Source organism: Salvelinus namaycush, chromosome 6, assembly GCF_016432855.1.
Source record: "Salvelinus namaycush isolate Seneca chromosome 6, SaNama_1.0, whole genome shotgun sequence".
NCBI lineage: Eukaryota > Metazoa > Chordata > Actinopteri > Salmoniformes > Salmonidae > Salvelinus > Salvelinus namaycush.
In genome coordinates this window covers 31,308,070-31,326,334 of record NC_052312.1, presented here as the reverse complement: position 1 = coordinate 31,326,334, position 18,265 = coordinate 31,308,070, and the positions used below count along the sequence as shown (strand labels likewise).

The window sequence follows — 18,265 nt, the reverse complement described above, 5'->3', positions numbered from 1 at the left end:
CACTATCAGCTATTCCATGCTGTTCAGACATTCAAGCTCACAAAAGGTCTAGACAATATTCTCCTTCACCATGGAAAGCTCATATTGGTAATCCTAGAGAGGTTTAGTGAAGAGAAAGTGCTAAGTCATTCAGTGAAACAAGGCCAGCCATTGAGTCTAGACAAAAGTGAGGACAGAGAATGCATTCAATAGTCTGACGGAATTTGTACCAGGCGAGGAACATTCCTAAGCTTCTTCTTCGTATCACGGACTGAATAACCCACAGACAGATAAAGAGCTCATATATTGTAAGATTCCACACAGCCTCGAGAGAATAGTGTCTGTGGACTGACTGACCTAGTCTGCATGCATGTGATGTGGGAATGAATAAGACAAGTCACTAATAAACAAGACACCAACCTGTGAGTTTCAGCAGGTCCGTGGGGTCGGAGCACACGTTCATCTTGTGGAGGTCGTTCAGTGATTCTGCCGTGTACAGTTTCCTCTCCTCGTCGAAGCATTCCAGGTATAGACATATCTCTGTCATTGTCTCTGATGTTAGGGCCAACTTGAAGACAGGAAAGACTCTGTCAATGGAGTGTTATCGCAAACTTAACCAGAGAGCGCCAATTCCATGCCTGAATTTAACCTTTATTTAACTAGGCAAGTCAGTTAAGAACAAATTCTTATTTACAATGACGACCTACACCGGCCAAACCCGGACAATGCTGGGCCAATTGTGCGCCGCCCTATGGGACTCCCAATTACGGATGGTTGTGATACAGCCAAATCGAACCAGGGTGTCTGTAGTGACACCTCAAGCACTGAGATGCAGTGCCTTAGACCGCTGCGCCACTCGGGAGACCGAGCCCCTTCCATAAACCAGATACTTTCAAAACAAATGGACTTCAAAATTAGTTGAATAGAAAAATAGTCCAAATTAAGAGGCCAATAGTCTGTTGATGAAGTCAGTCAAATAGCCTGGCTTTAGTCATCAAAAAGAAAGGAGGACCAAGGCACTCTTCATATAATTAATTAAAATGCCTTTATTAGTATGGCATGTTCAATAGAAACAAAGTTGTTTAAAAACCGACGCGTTTCGGCTGCATGGCCTTCGTCAGGGAGTACAGAAAAAGGAGAATACAATGTCCTCTTTTGAAAGGCTTTTCCAATTAGAAGAGGGAGTGGTTACCAAATTGGACACACCTAGTAAGCAATAATATACACATGAAAAGGTGAAATACTGTAGCTATGTTATCATGAGCATACAACTCCAAGCTAGAAGCATCAGAACACCCAGAGAGGCAGTTCCAACCCTAACCATGACTGGGAGAAGTGTCCAGAACAAGAAAGCAATATATTCCACAGTACACTAGACCACAGCAAAACATGAACAACAGTCCAAACATAGCTGAGGGCAATTGAGCAAAATGTCCACTAGATGACAGCAAATGGACCCATCACGACCCTACAGGAAGGGTGAGAAATCCATATCTTCATTTAAACCAGGGTACTTAGTGGCCTGTAGTTTGTAAATCCAAAAACGTTCCCTTTGGTTTAACTGTTTAAGACGGTCCCCTTTTCTAATAGAGGCCGGAACATGATCAATACCCATAGCTTGTAGGGAGGCAGGGTTGCCATGGTGTAAGGACTTGTAGTGCCTTGCCATGGGGTAGTCTTCATTGCCTACCCGTATGGCGTACTTGTGTTCCGCCAAGCGATCTTGAAGGCGTCTCTTTGTCCGTCCAATGTAGAACACCTTGCACTGTGGACATTCTAATCTATAGATGACATGAGTGGTTTTGCAGTTAATAAAATGCTTGAGGTAATACTCCATTTTAGAAGCTGTGTCAGCCTGGCTTTAGTAATGGGTCGCAGTGGCCCCTGAGAAATGGGTCCAGGGCTGGGCATGGACCCCCTGGGGAGGCATGTGAGACATGACCCACAGCAGGTCCATCCAGTCAGGGCCATGGAGGGAGAATTGAGTGTTATAGTCTGGCACTGCCATCCCCTATATCCCTCCGTCACTCCCAATTCGTCTGACAGACAGACAGCTGTGCCCTTGCCTTTTCCAATGGGTCCCTGATAAATGACAGCTCAGGGGGATTTCGAGAACGCCATTTGCCATAGCCAGGAAGGGTCTGACATCCCACATTAAAAGGGTCAGTCCATGTCCATTAGCACGCAGCCTTCACCCCGATTAACACTGATAGGTCTATCGGTCTCTGGTTCAAAGTGCCTTATAAAGTGACATGTACAGTAGTCTGGTCCAAGAACCATATGTGATTTATCCAATTCCTCTGAGTATCATTATTATACATACATTATATAGCATGATAATAGACTGTGGAGTGAGTTATCTATTGCCTGCCTTGCTCAAAGGTTTCTGGCAGTAAGTCATTGTTTTTCTATCACTGTACTTACCAGTCTGTAGGAGAAAAATGAAGCCCGAAAGATAAAGGATTTCCAAGCTGGATCACAATAAACTTGTGTGGTTGTTACCTCAATAACCCAGGCGGATACAGTGTTAATATCACAGCACTGTGTGTGTGTGTCGGTGTGTCCTCCTTTGCATGACGATCCATTTATCCCGACTAAATTTGGCCCGAGAGAGACAGAGCAGAGGATCAGGTTTCCAAATAGGCCCACTACTACCCGCCAGAACTTTAGATAAAGACCCTCCCGTTCACAATGTAAGTAGAAACCCTAGGCATGAAATATGCATCTGTCTATTTGTTCCTGACTTGGTGTTAAGCGATACCGTTCTCATAGCCTAAAGTTCAAGGCTTTGGTAGACTAAGGGGATAGTTTACCCAAATTACAGTACATATTGATTTCCTTACCCTATAAGCAGTCTATGGACAAGGTATGACAGTATGACATAGGTATGACAGTACACTATATATATAAAAGCATGTGGACACCCCTTCAAATGAGTGGATTCGGCTATTTCAGCCACACCTGTTGCTGACAGGTGTATAAAATTGAGCACACAGCCATGCAATCTTCATAGACAAACACTGGCAGTAGAATGGCCTTAGTGAAGAGCTCATTGACTTTCAACGTGGCACCGTCATAGGATGGTGCCACGTTCAAGTCGGTTTGTCAAATTTCTGCCCGGCTAGAGCTACCCCGATCAACTGTAAGTGCTGTTAATGTGAAGTAGAAACATCCAGGACCAACAACAGCTCAGCCGCGAAGTGGAAGGCCACACAAGCTCACAGAACTGGACCGCCGAGTGCTGAAACGCGTACCGCGTAAAAATCATCTGTCCTCAGTTGCAACACTCACTACCGAGTTGCAAACTGTCTCTGGAAGCAATGTCAGCACAACAACTGTTAGTCGGGAGCTTCATGAAATGGGTTTCCATGGCTGAGCAGCCGCACAAAAGCCTAAGGTCACCATGCGCAATGCCAAGCATCGGCTGGAGTGGTGTAAAGCTCGCCGCCATTGGACTCTGAAGCAGTGGAAACGTGTTCTTTGGAGTGATGAATCACGCTTCACCATCTGGAGGTCCGACGGACGAATCTGGGTTAGGCGGATGCCAGGAAAACGCTACCTGCCTGAATGCATAGTGCCAACTAAAGTTTGGTGGAGGAGGAATAATGGTCTGGGGCTGATTTTCATGGTTTAGGCTCCTTAGTTCCAGTGATGGGAAACAATGACATTCTATACGATTATGCGCTTCCAACTTTGTGGCAACAGTTTGGGGAAGGCCCTTTCCTGTTTCAGCATGACAATGCCCCCATGCACAAAGCGAGGTCCATACAGAAATGGTTTGTCGAGATTGGTGTGGAAGAACTTGACTGGCCTCAATCCCATCAAATACCCATAGGATGAATTGGAACGCCGACAGTAAGCCGGGCCTAATCACCCAACATCAGTGCCCAACCTCAGTAAGGCTCTTGAGGCTGGATGGAAGCAAGTCCCTGCAGCAATGTTCCAACATCGAGTAGAAAGCCTTCCCAGAAGAGTGGAGGCGTTTATAGTAGCAAAGGGGGGACCAACTCCATATTATTGCCCATGATCTTGGAATGAGATGTTTGACCAGTAGGTGTCCACATACTTTTAGTCAGGTAGTGTAACTACTATATGGTACCTATGTTAGCATGTTCACATTTCCCATCCAAATAATCTATAAATAACTTGAGTCACAGAGTAGATTTTTATACTTTAGGTTGATTTGGACATGAAGCACAAAAATGCTTGCCATTGACTTGCATTGGTGCAAATATGTCTTTATGCAATTCGGTTGATCTATCCCTTAAAGCTAAAATCCTTAGTTGCTACATCAATTTTTGGACTTACAAATTAATATATACACGTAACGCCTCATGACCTTAGCTCAACTGTCATACTGCATCAGAACCCCAAAAAAGCTTGTTTTACTCCATTTGTAAACAAACACTTTATAGCCTCAAAGCATGGTTAAAACTATACGTTTGATATCATGCACGGTCAGTCCTTGCATCCATAACTCTGAATTTGAGAGTGGTTACATTTCTCGGTAACACTATTTTGATAGCTACAGACGATCAGTAGCAGTTCAACAATCTACTTACCCTAAATAGTGTGGCCCATTTCTCAGCTTTTTTTTTTACCCAAACAGAGGCGGGTGATCACTTTATGGTTTTAATTAAGGACTCCAGAAATCAATTTTTTTATTCGATAGCAGGTATTTGGGGCCCAAACTCCAGAGAAGCAGGGACGTTATTGGTTGTTTGACTAGTTACCTAATCATGCATCTCTGCTGTGCTGCAGTGTAGCGTTAGTGTTCTATAAAAACAAAACAAAAAAACACAGGCATACTTGTGGGAAAGAACATCAAGTACTGTAATGCTGCATATCTTCTTCCCCAGTCCTTTCCTCACTCAGCTTACACAAGATCTAAATCATGCACAAGCACATCTCTCTGGAGGACCCATTTTATAGCCATATGCACAAACTGCAACATTCTCTGATAAACGGGTTTAGATGGCCACGTTGACAACTACAAAGCAGTTCCTCTTCCTCAAATGTGAAATCAGCTTCCAGGAAAAGCCGAGGGAACAGATTAAAAGAGCCAGATATCCATTTGGTTGACTTGTAATTGGTGTCTACTATTCTATTCATTGTGCACATCAGAGATTACATAACGACATACTTCAGCGCAACATGCTTCGTGTCTGAAGACTCGTCATAAACAATGATTGACCTGGTGATAAGTACTGTACTGAAGATCAAGAAATGCAAATTGAGACTTGTTCCATTAGTATTTATTGGGCTTCTCACATCCCCAATAGACCTAAAATACACTGAGTGTACAAAACATTAACACAATCTTTACATGACAGACTGACCAGGTGAAAGCGATGACACCTTATTGATGGCACTTGTTAAATATACTTCAAATCGGTGTAGATGAAGGGGAGGAGAGGGGTTAAAGAATGATTTGTAAGCCTTGAGATGTGGATTGTGTATGTGTGCCATTCAGAAGATGAACAGGCAAGACAGATTTAAATGCCTTTGAACGGGGTATGGCAGTAGGTGCCAGGCACGCCGGTTTGTGTCAAGAAATGCGACACTGCTGGGTTTTACACACCGTTTCCCCCCCCCCCATGTGTATCAGGAATGGTCCACCAACCAACTTGACAACTGTGGTAAGCATTGGAGTCAACATGAGCCAGCATCCCTGTGGAACACCTGACACCTTGTAGTCCATGCCCCGGCAAATTGAGGCTGTTCTGAGGGCAAGGGGGTGACTCAATATTAGCAAGGGGTTCCTAATGTTTAGTATACACAGTGTATAACAAAATATCAGGCAATACGTGAGGGTTCGGGGGGTCCATAGGAAATGTTAACCAATTAGTGCATTTTCAAATAATACATCTCAATGTTAATGGACCACAAACAAAACAGAGCAACAAAGTCTACATCTCACATGACACTTCATTCCCTACATAGACACTCTGGCTAAAATTGGTGCACTGGCAAGCTTATATGGGGAATTAAGGCATCACTTGAGACAGACATGATTACTCATATTTACAAATACCAACCACTTGACAATTGGATAAATTAAGGATAGTAACAGTGATATTCAAGATTGCTAATAAAAAGAGCAGGTCGGACGCATTAAAACTCCCCGACGTCAACCCTCTTGTCTCTGAACTTGTTCCTGGCCTTTGTCCGAGCCTTGAACGCAGCTGCGTTGTAGAGATGCTGGAAAAGACAACCGCAATGTCAACACAATAAGAGACACGCCCTTTGTTTTGCACTGGAAGTATATCCATGCGAATGTCATGCCAATAACACATTAGAAATTTAAAAGGGATAAATAACTCAATGAGTCCATTTGGACTCCTAGACCATTTTAGATATTGTGTGTTTCAGCTACTGACTGCTGGGTTGTACCATTGGATTCATCCAGTTCTTCTAGATCCGTTGGTCTGTGTGATTAACGGAGGGGTGGGGTGAGCTAGAGCTGTGTTTGTGAGACAAGGGCGGATCCCAAGGGGCTGGGTCTTTACAGATCTTTTTTTTTTTGTAGAGTCCAAATGGTTTGAGCTACAAAAATGACATTTATCAAAAACTCATGAACGCAACTGTTTATGGCAAATTGTTTTGTGATGCATTTGTAGACCTGGTTGTCCTGAAAATAAAAACATTTCATTGCGAGGCTAAATATAAAGGGCTGGACAAATTTTGATAGATGAAAAGATGAGACCCCAGCGAAAATCAAGACTGGTTCATTGAAAGAAAGTACACTTGTGACCTTTTCAAAACTTTAGTCGGGTTAAATTAGCCATCCAAGAAAGAAAAGCATGCAGTCTAGTAAGGATAATTACCCTTTCGAAGCGGGAGATTTTCATGGACTTCAGTGTGGCCGTGTCAACCAACATGGGTGGTCCCAGTTCAAACACATCACGAATGAACTCATTGGCCTGTAGGTGGTAGTTCATACCAGAGCCCACAAACTCCCTGAAGGCATCGTATGTCCTCTTCCTCACCCAGCTGTCGATGGTCATGCGCTCGGTGCTGAAGCGGATTGTCTCAGTCTGAAAGTCCCTCTCCTAAAACACACACACACACACACACGCGCGCGCGCACTCTCTGAGGCAAGGCTACACTGTTCTGGATACTCACAAGACAACAAAATGGGTAAACGTTACTGATAACTAAAGGGGTAGATTAGGTTGGCAATGGCAACCAGCTATCAACACAGGCACACAGAACTCACGCCATGAATCAGCCATGAGTCATCACATGAAATTCAAGTTCTATTCCCCAGATAGTGATCTACTATTGTATAATCTGTCCACTCACCTCCACCGCCTTGAGCACATCCCTGAACACAGACCTCTGCTTCCTCTTGTCAGTCTTGGCACGGTGTTTGTTGCAGTCGGTGGCCAGAGAGTTCAGCTTTTCACACAGGGGCTCCCAGTCATCATACTCAAACGCCTGAGAACATCACATCAGAGCACAGGTCAGTCATTACTAAAGTGTTTACAGATTAACACTCTATGCTGGCACTGCATTTCAGTCAAATTCTATTTTAAATTCAGTACAGGATGGGGATGTGCACAGCTATATAAATATCCAAAACAGACATTAGTATTCAAATACTTGTGTGAGTATTCATTTGAGCAAAAACTTTATAGGTAGGTATATTTGAACTGAAAATACTTTTTCTAAATTAAAATATCCATGTGACATTGTTATACCATAACACTACAAATTATACATTTTACAATGTCGTTTTTATGAAGTGCCCCAATAAAACAAGCAAAACTGGAGCCTTCACGTGTAGCTTGTTGTTTGTGTTAGCCAATCAAAGCAGCTAAATGTTTAGCATATGCAGTGAGAGTTAACTATCGCAATGCAAAATGGAATAAAGTTACAGAATTATAAAAGTGACCGAAATGAGAAGGAGTAGGCTACAACGAAAAACTAACAGGAAGGCCATTTCAAAATGTTGCCTACACTAGCTAGCTTTTCAAGGCTACTCCAGTCAAGACAGGCTGAGGCAAGGCTAACTGGAATAAATAACATTGCGACCGGGTAGCTAGTCTTGGCTGTAGCATCCCTATCTCTGCCGACGTCTGCTCGCTCAAATCTAACAGGCACCTCCACAGCCTCTCCCATGCGCAGCAGTGCTCAGGTAAAAAAAAAAGATGCATTAACAATCAAAAGTTTGGATACCTACTCATTCAAGGGTTTTAGTTTATTACATTGTAGAAAAATAGAGAAGACATTTTCTTCGAACAAAGATAAATGACATGCTAGAAACAGATGCACAGAGAGCCCTTTACTTTTATTGATGGACATGTTCTAAAAGCAAGTGATGCGAGTTAACTTCTAGGATAGGGGGCAGAATTTTCACATTTGGATGAAAAGCATACCCAAATTCAACTGCCAGCTACTCATCCCCAGAAGATAAGATATGCATATTATTAGTAGATTTGGATAGAAAACACTGAAGTTTCTAAAACTGTTTGAATCATGTCTGTGAGTATAACAGAACTTATTTAGCAGGCAAAACCCCAAGAACAAGCCATTCAGATTTTTTTGTTGTTGAGGTCACTCTTTTCAATGGATTTTCATTGGGAATCCAGATTTCTAATTGACCTTCTTGCAGTTTCTACCGCTTCCACTGGATGTCAACAGTCTTGAGAAATTGGTTGAGGGTTTTTCCTTTGTGTAATGAAGAAGTAGCCCTGTTCAGAACGAGAGTCGAGTGAAGTGTACTTTTTGTTTGAGGCGCGTAACCAGAAAGCATGCTACAGTTTGTTTTAATCCTGTATTGAACACGGATCATCCCGTCTTCAATTTTATCAATTATTTACATTAAAAAATACCTACAGTTGTATTACAAAAGTAGTTTGAAATGTTTTGGCAAAGTTTACAGGTAACCTTTGAGATATTTTGTAGCCACTTTTGAGCAAGTTGGAACCGGTGTTTTTCTGTCTCAAACGCGCAAAATAAATGGACATTTTGGATATATATAAAAGGACCATTTGTGATGTTTATGGGACATATTGGCGTGCCAACAGAAGCTCGTCAAAGGTAAGGCATGAATTATATTTTTTATTTCTGTGCTTTGTGTCGCGCCTACAGGGTTGAAATATGCTTCTCTTTGTTTACAATGTTGCTATCCTCAGAAAATAGCATATTTTGCTTTCGCTGAAAAGCCTATTTGAATTCTGACATGTTGGCTGGATTCACAACCAGTGTAGCTTTAATTTGGTATCTTTCATGTGTGATTTATTGAAAGTTTGATTTTTATAGTATTTTATTTTTAATTTGGCGCGCTGCATTTTCTCTGGCTTTTGGCCAAGTGAGACAGTAGCGTCTCGCCTAAACTCAGATTTTTGGATATAAATATGAACTTTACCGAACAAAACATACATGTATTGTGTAACATGAAGTCCTATGAGTGTCATCTGATGAAGATCATCAAAGGTTAGTGATTAATTTTAACTCTATTTCTGCTTTTTGTTACTCCTCTCTTTGGCTGGAAAAATGGCTGTGTTTATCTGTGGCTATGTACTGACCTAACATAATCGCAAGGTGTGCTTTCGCCGTAAATCCTTTTTGATTAACGAGAAGTTTCTTTAAAATGGTGTATAATACTTGTATGTTTGAGGAATTATAATATTTGTTGTTTTGAATTTGGCACCCTGCAATTTCACTGGCTGTTGGTTAGGTGGGACGCTACCGTCCCACATGTCCCAGAGAAGTTAAGTGTGTTGTTTTTTAAGTCGGCTATAGGCGCTGGAGGGATAGTGTTTCTTCAGTAGACTACTTACTGTGTGTATGCGTGCCCTCGTGTGTGTGTGTGTGTGTGAATATATATACACACACAGTACAAAAGTGTCAAAAGTTTAAACACACCTACTCATTGAAGGATTTCTTTATTTGTACCATTTTCTACATTATAGAACAGTGAAGACAAACTATGAAATAACACATGGAATCATGTAGTAACCAAAAAGTGTTAAACAAATCAAAATATATTTTATATTCTTCAAAGTAACCACCCTTTGCACTTGACATTCTCTCAACCAGCTTCATGAGGTTGTCACCTGGAATGTATCTGAATTAACAGGTGTGACTTGTTAAGTTAATTTGTGGAATTTATTTCCTTCTTAATGTGTTTGAGCCAATCAGTTGCGTTGTGACAAGGAAGGGGTGGTATACAGAAGACAGCCCTATTTGGTAAAAGACCAAGTCCATATTATGTCAAGAACAGCTCAAATAAGCAAAGAGAAACAACAGTCCATCCAGACATGAAGGTCAAGTCAATACAAAAAACTAAGTTTCTTCAAGTGCAGGTCGCAAAAACCATCAAGCGCTATGAAACTGGCTCTCATGAGGTCTGCCACAGGAAAGGAAGACCCAGAGTTAACTCTGCTTCAGAGGAAAAATTCATTTGAGTTACCAGCCTCAGAAATTGCAGCCTTAAATAAATGCTACAGAGTTCAAGTAACACACAACATCAATTGTTCAGAGGAGACTGCGTGAATCAGGCCTTCATGGTTGAATTGCTGCAAAGAAACCACTACTAAAGGACACCAATAAGAAAAAGAGACTTCCTTGGGCCAAGAAACATGAACGAACATTAGACTGGTGGAAATCGGTCCTTTGGTCTGATGAGTCCAAATTTGAGATTTTGGGTTCTAACCGCCATGTCTTTGTGAGATGCAGAGTAGGTGAACAGATGATCTCTGCATGTGTGGTTCCCACCGTGAAGCTCGGAGGTGTGATGTGTGGGGGTGCTTTGCTGGTGACCCGGTCAGTGATTTATTTAGAATTCAAGGCACACTAAACCAGCATGGCTACCAAAGCATTCTGCAGCAATACACCATCCCAACTGGTTTGCGCTTTGTGGGACTATCATTTGTTTTTCAACGGGCCAATGACCCAACACACCTCCAGGATGTGTAAGGGCTATTTGACCAAGAAGGAGAGTGATGAGTGCTGCATCAGATGACCTGGCCTCCACAATCACCCGACCCCAAACCAATTGAGATCATTTGGGATGAGTTGGACTGCAGACTGAAGGAAAAGCACCAAACAAGTGCTCCGCACATGTAGGATCTCCTTCAAGACCTTTGGAAAAGCATTCCAGGTGAAGCTGGTTGAGAGAATGCCAAGAGTGTGCAAAGCTGTCATCAAGGCAAAGCGTGGCTACTTTGAAGAATCTAAAATACATTTTGATTAGTTTGACACTTGTTACTACATGATTCCATGTCTTCAATATTATGCTACAATGCAGAAAATAGTAAAAAATAATAATAATAATAATGATGAGTAGGTTGGTCCAAACTTTTGACTGGTACTGTACATTATTTAGAATGTCCAGATATCCGAAAAACTCATGATGCTATTAGAATAGTGAAATTTCAACCCCCCCATCCCTAGTACAAGGGGATTGAAAATCCAATGCAAGATTTGAACTGCACTTTCTAAATGAAATAAAATGATTCTCCTGAATTTAAATGGAACTGAGCCACAGACCAAAGAACAGGTGAGCACTTACAGGGTCCATGTCCCTAGCCAGCTCAAACAGCAGAGCGATGGTCTCTCCCGCTGCTATCCTCATGTTGACGTCGTCATTCTCCAACAACCGGGGTAGTTTGGGCAGGTGCCTGAAAGAAACATTTCAGTCAAAAAACAAGTAGACTTTCAATTTTAGACTCCGTCACCATGATATTTCCTTTATCTACGCCGGTAAGACAACTGGACAGGTAAGGACATCAAGCACACATTCACTATATTGTTTTGATCAGATGCATCCAATGACCTACAGGCTGAAACGGACTGAAAGTCGGGTCCCAGAGAGACTTCCAGGTTCAAGTTAAAGTACTTGTGTGAGTACATACTTGCGTGTGACTGCTTTGACCTGGCTGCCTGTGCAGATTGTGAGCAGCAGGGCCCAGGAGAGGAGGGCATTGGTATGGAGCAGGGTGGTCTGGGGGTTGAGAGAGGGGCGACTCCCATCCTCCTTCACATAGGAACGCATGAACAAACTCTCAAAGCTCGCCATGGTAGCATACACATCCTGGAGACCCAGAGAGAAAGGGGTTAATCATTTATGTTTAACAAGGGTGAGATTTGACTATGCAGACACTTGGAGAGTAGTCTTGGTTTCTGTAGCTTGTGCCAAACGCTGAACAGAATAAAATTCTAAAACAGAATGCCAAATTTTTCAGCAAAACAAAGTATTTCCACGCACACACTCAAGCATAGAGAATATCACATTGGAACGTCAAATACAGGCACATACCAGGATGTCATCTTCCACCACGAGAGTGCAGAGGCCCAAACTTGTTGCGCACTATAAAAGAAAGAAAAGGCTTTCAGTAGAACAATAAAGGCCACTTATAGCAAAACAAATTTATTTTAAATTACAGGTTCCAGGCAGATACTCACCGCTTGTCTGGTTTGGATGTTGGCCGCTCCATCCAACAGAATGTTCTTGAAAATGGGTTTGAGGGTCTTGAACACCTCCTCGCTCTCAACGCCTGAGCCCAGCTGAATACACAGCAGACAGGCCAGGGAGGCTGCTGCACACTGCTCCTGTCCTTTACCTGAGAGAGGGATTGGATTTATTAGGATCCCCATTAGCAACAGCTAGTCTTACTGGGGTCTGACAAAAAACAACATTACAGACAAAAGATTTGACATGCATGAACATGTAGTGTGCGCGCATCAATCAGTTCCACATACATGTCAGTACATACACACAAGTAGGTCACATGGGGGAGAGGCGTTGTATTTGTTTCTTGAAACCAGGTTTACTGTTCACTTGCGCAATATAAGATGGAAGGGAGTTCCATGCACTCATGGCTCTGTATAATACTGTACATTACCTTGAATTTGTTCTGGACCTGGGGACTGAAAAGACCCTTGGAGGCATGTCTGGTGGGGTAAGTGTGAGTTTAAATTGACTATGCAAATAATTTGGAATTTCCAACACATTATTATTATTTTTTAAACAAGTGACGCAGTCAGTCTTTCCTCAACTCGTAGCCAAGAGAGACTGGCATGCGGTGTCCCTAAACCGGGTCAGTTGTTGCTCAATATGCAATTAGGTGACTAGAATGACGTTGTAAACAGCCAACTTTCCGGGACATAGACATATCTTATATGGGCAGAATGCAGTTAAATTAACAATAATTTAATCTGTCTCCAATTTACAGTAGCCACTAGTGAAAAAAGTACCATGCCATTGTTTGAGGATAGTGACAACAAAACACTTATCACAGCACTTGGTTTGATACATTGACCTCTAAAGGTAAATAATGTACTTACATTCAGTAATCTTGCTCTGATTTGTCATCCTGGGGGTCCCAGAGATAAAAATGTAGCGTAGTTTTGTTTGATAAAATCTATTTTTAATATTCAAATGTAGGAACTGGGTTCTACAGTTTGACCCCACTGCCGTCTCTGGCTCCACACCCACCCCGCCATCTAGATGTGTGAAGGTTAGTGTCTTTTCTGTAGGGAAGCTAATGATCCATCTTGTATGACATTCCTAGGAGTTCGTAAACATACATTTTTTATTACCATAGCATTTCTGTATGATCTCTAGTTATGTACTCGAAAATGTATAAATTGACCAATTCGGCACATTTGGACAAACTCCTGGCAGACTTGATACAAAATATTGTGTAGTGATATAATTCTTCACTGGATCTGTCTGAAATTTTGCACACATTGCTGCCATCTTGTGTACATCATCTAAATTACACCTAGAATCCTACATCACTGTCTGGCCTTTCTCTTGCATTTCAAAGAGGCTTACCAGAGCTAATGTGTTATATTCTCCTACATCAATTTCACATTTCCAAAAACGTCAGTATTTCCTTTCAAATGGTATCAAGAATATGCATATCCTTGCTTCAGGTCCTGAGCTACAGGCAGTTATATTTGTTTTTTAAAATGTAACAATTTGCTAAGCCCTCGCAGCAAGCTGATAGGTCTGCGTTGCCACTCTTGGGTACCGGAATGACTTTGCCTTCCCTCCAGGCCTGAGGACAAAGACTTTACTCTAGGCTCAGATTAAAGATGACAGATGTGAGTGGCTAGAGTCAACTACCATTATCAGTAACTTTAAGGGGTTATAGTAACTGCTGAACACTCAATACCTCCAACCTGGGTCTGTATTGGTATTCGTTGAATATGAAGCGTGACTTGGTGAAAGACTGAAAGCCTGTAGTAGCTAACCTTTCTTGAGACAGCGCTTAATGCTGTCGGTGATGGTCATCCTCCTGTCTGAAATGAACTCGTACAGGATCCTAGTTGCCATGGCAGCCTTCAGCCCGTCCAGAGCTCCTTGTCTTGTCTTGGCACTGTCAATGAGGTAGGAGAACAGTAAAGATGTAGGCCTAGTGTTTGCAGTAGCTTATGTAACAGCTACACAATTCAGTTTTCAGCAGCAATCTTATGAATGGAAAGGGTGACGTCTTGTTGCATTGTGTTCATTAGTTAACATGATGGTTCTGTCGATCCAGTTCTAGGCCTATGATGTGATCTGGTTCCACATCTTCTGAACACAATACAGCTAACAGAAATAGCAGGTAGATCAATTTCCCCGACAATGGTTTAGACTTGCCTCTTATCCACAGTGCTGTCAATGAAAACATTCAGCTTGTACTGTAAATCTTCCTGGGCTGTCTCCTCAGCTGCCTCCCCTCCTACAGATAGGAAGATGAATACAAAACACCATGAGAAATACAGAATTGTACGATGCTATTCCCCTAGTAGATCGTATTCTTTGAACCATTTAAGATAGAAACATAAAAAGGCTGTTTGACATTTATCACAACTTCACAGGTTACAGTACTTTTTTTTTTTTTTACTTGGACTTTGTTGCTTTATAAATGGGACACAGGCAAGCATGTGTACACACAATCACATACCTTCGTCTGCCACACTCACGGCATCACTGAAGCTGCTGCAGTGGCTGAGGGTCTCGATGGAGGCATCCTCATCGCTGAAAGGTTGCACAGCTCCATGAGCCCCCCCTGAAACAATTACATGACCACCCCCCCCCAAAAAAAATCATACATAGTCATGGTACAATGTGTGCATTCTACTCTGGGGGTTTAACTTGTACACATCCATGCAAGCACAATGTAGAACTTTAAGCCATATAGCTACTCTTATGGGATATGCACTTGATATTCTCTCCCCTCAAAGTCAAGGGGTCCCTAGCTCCTTAAGTGGGTAGCTGGCCAGGCAGTGACAGAATCTAAACCCAGCTGGTGCAGTTTATTATGATAAGACTGTTGCCATCTGAGAGGAAGGGCCACACTGTCTGCTCTGCTGTGTTTAAACGTGACCATGTTCACGTGGCAATCCATTGCTTCCTTCTCAGACCATAGCACTGAACAGACAATTCTGGAAAAAAAGGCATTTGTCACAGTATAGCTTCCATCCCTCTCCTCGCCCCTACCTGGGCTCGAACCAGGGACCCTCTGCAACGGCGCAAATAACAAATAACCGGCGCAAATAACTGTTCGATTTGAGATGGGCGCTCCTCCCTCACCGTTATTGCCTGTTAACGTCACGGGAAATAGGCCGGTGCCCTGCGGCTCAGCATAATCGAATCCGCCCATTATTTGACTTGATTGGCTGCCGACCTCACTCAAATGTTGTGGCGTCCTTCCAACCAATGTTAGTGTACTGAAACAACCCTTCCCTTTGCAGGAAGGGAGTCCAAGAGAATTCGCTAAAAACTAACACACATGACTAATCACTGGCAAGCTGACGTTAGTTGCTAGGTAACAAATTCGTTTCAAAAGTCAACCTAAAAATAATGTATTCGCGGTATCGGGTGTCATTTCTATTATCACAATACTTATACAATAATGTCGGCAAACAATATGATATTGATTGTTGAAGTTAATAACAATTATTTTAAGAGAAAGCGAGAGTTCTTTGTCTGAAAGCTCTTGGCCTGATGTCAACATAGGCAATGATGCCACTTTTGTAGTCCTGTCAGACATTACTTGTCGTTGATCTCAACACGCTTTAAGAATACACATAACTACAACTCCTACAATGCATAAAACTCAAACCACGAGAGTGGGCCAAAAACAACCCGGTCTGTAGCGATTTACTTACCCCTGGAACTCCTCTTCTTGGACCTTGGCATTTTCGTGCAGCAATATGAAAATATGAGCTAAAATAAATCAGCCGACACACGACCAGTTTTTATTAAACTGTCTCATAAATTGACAATCTTTCCGTGGCACGGTAGAGAGAAAATAATTAAAAGCAATCCTGGAGAAAGACTGTGGGCGAAGAAGATACATTTTCCCTCAAAAAAAATTTGGGCTGCGTTAATGTCGCGAGGTTATAAGTATTTATACGACCAACGTCACATGATCAAACATGGGTTTACCCCCTACAGCAACGACCAATCATGTTGCATAAGTGTATGACGCATTGTGATTGGCATCTCTTTGCTGTCTGTGGGTCATGTTCTCTGTGGTCATGTTCTTTGACAGCCACATGAGGGTGCTTGCTACCCTGTCCACAAAAGCCCTGCTGTATCGGTCGCTGCTATTCGGAATCCTTTGGACGTCCAATTCTGACGTCACCATATCGAAGTTGAAAATGGTTAAGTTTAGGGTTACTAAGGTTAGGTAATAGTTAAGGTTAGGGTTTATAATGAATAATGGTAAAACATTAAATAGGGTTTAGGGCAGGGATGTCCCAAGGATGCCAGATAGCACTAACCCTGCTGTATCCCTGGCCTAAAATACACAGTGGTGAGGTCTTCTGACTGGGTGGACAATGATGTATATAAAGCAGTGGAGGCTGCTGATGGGAGGATGGCTAATAATAATGTCTGGAACGGAGCCAATGGAATGGGATCAAACATATGGTAACCATGTTTCCAAGATGGCGTAGCAGTCGGACGTCTGTTTTGTCTTGTCCCGTGCATATACAGTTGAAGTCAGAAGTTTACATACACCTTAGCCAAATACATTTAAACTCAGTTTTTCACAATTCCTGACATTTAATCCTAGTTAAAAATGCCTTGTCTTAGGTCAGTTAGGATCACCACTTTATTTTAAGAATGTGAAATGTCAGAATAATAGTAGAGAGAATTATTTATTTCAGCTTTTATTTCTTTCATCACATTCCCAGTGGGTCAGAAGTTTACATACACTCAATTAGTATTTGGTAGCATTGCCTTTAAATTGTTTAACTTGCGTCAAACATTTTGGGTAGCCTTCCACAAGCTTCCCACAATAAGTTGGGTGAATTTTGGCCCATTCCTCCTGACAGAGCTGGTGTAACCGAGTCAGGTTTGTAGGCCTCCTTGCTCGCACACGCTTTTTCAGTTCTGCCCACACATTTTCTACAGGATTAGGTCAGGGCTTTGTGATGGCTTTGTGTTTACCGATCTGTTCTTTTTTTTATACTTTAGAACCGGAACCCCCATCAGAAGCTAACCAGCTAACTAGCTACTAGCTAGTAGTCAGTTAGCCACTGCTAGCAGTCATCACCGTTAACTTGGACATCAGCCAGCCTCAGCCCGGTCAATTCCTGCCAATCTGCACAGCGCGATATCAACCCAGAGCATATCGGACTGCTTTTTCTCTATCACATCTCAGGATTCCTACCGCAAGCTCTGAACCTCTACACCGGATCATCGCAGCTAGCTAGCTGCTATCCGAGTGGCTACTCCTGGCTAACGTCTCTGTCCCGAAGAAAGCACCAGTTAGCCTGGAACTAGCCTGGAGCTAGGCCCATCTCCCGGCCAGCCGAAGAGGTCCATCAGCCAATTCTTGGGCTACAATACCTCTCTTGCCAATTGGTCTGGACTCTTCACTGCCGACACGGAGCCCCGCCGATCCATCACGACTGGTCTGCCGGACGTAACCGTCAGAGGGGGTTTTAACAGGCTCTTCCGTTGCGACGTCCCCCGGATGTCCATCTGCTAACCTGCTAGCCCCGGCGCACTAGCTGTCTTATTCGCGGTGTCTCCAGCTCGCCTAGATACTCTCCCTAATGTCAATATGCCTTGTCTATTGCTGTTTCGGTTAGTGATTATTGTCTTATTTCACTGTAGAGCCACCAGCCCTGCTCAATATGCCTTAGCTAGCCCTTTTGTTCCACCCCCCACACATGCGGTAACCTCACCTGGCTTAAATGGTGCCTTTAGAGACAAAACCTCTCTCATCGTCACTCAATGCCTAGGTTTACCTCCACTGTACTCACATCCTACCATACCCTTGTCTGTACATTATGCCTGGAATCTATTCTCCCGCACCCATAAATCTGC

The 18,265-nt window shown here is 42.7% G+C and overlaps 1 protein-coding gene across 1 annotated transcript; it reads right to left on the bottom strand.

Moving 5' to 3' along the window:
• Window positions 1-5,613: 5,613 nt before the first annotated feature.
• LOC120049869 (interferon-related developmental regulator 1-like) lies at window positions 5,614-16,293 on the bottom strand. Its single transcript, XM_038996339.1, has 11 exons — window positions 16,093-16,293; window positions 14,886-14,990; window positions 14,579-14,660; window positions 14,191-14,315; window positions 12,394-12,551; window positions 12,248-12,298; window positions 11,844-12,022; window positions 11,501-11,609; window positions 7,285-7,419; window positions 6,807-7,031; window positions 5,614-6,180 (listed from the first exon to the last, which is right to left on the bottom strand). The coding sequence occupies exons 1-11, from the start codon at window positions 16,121-16,123 to the stop codon at window positions 6,094-6,096; spliced, it is 1,287 nt and encodes a 428-aa protein (XP_038852267.1). The 5' UTR covers window positions 16,124-16,293; the 3' UTR covers window positions 5,614-6,093.
• Between the last annotated feature and the right edge of the window lie 1,972 nt (window positions 16,294-18,265).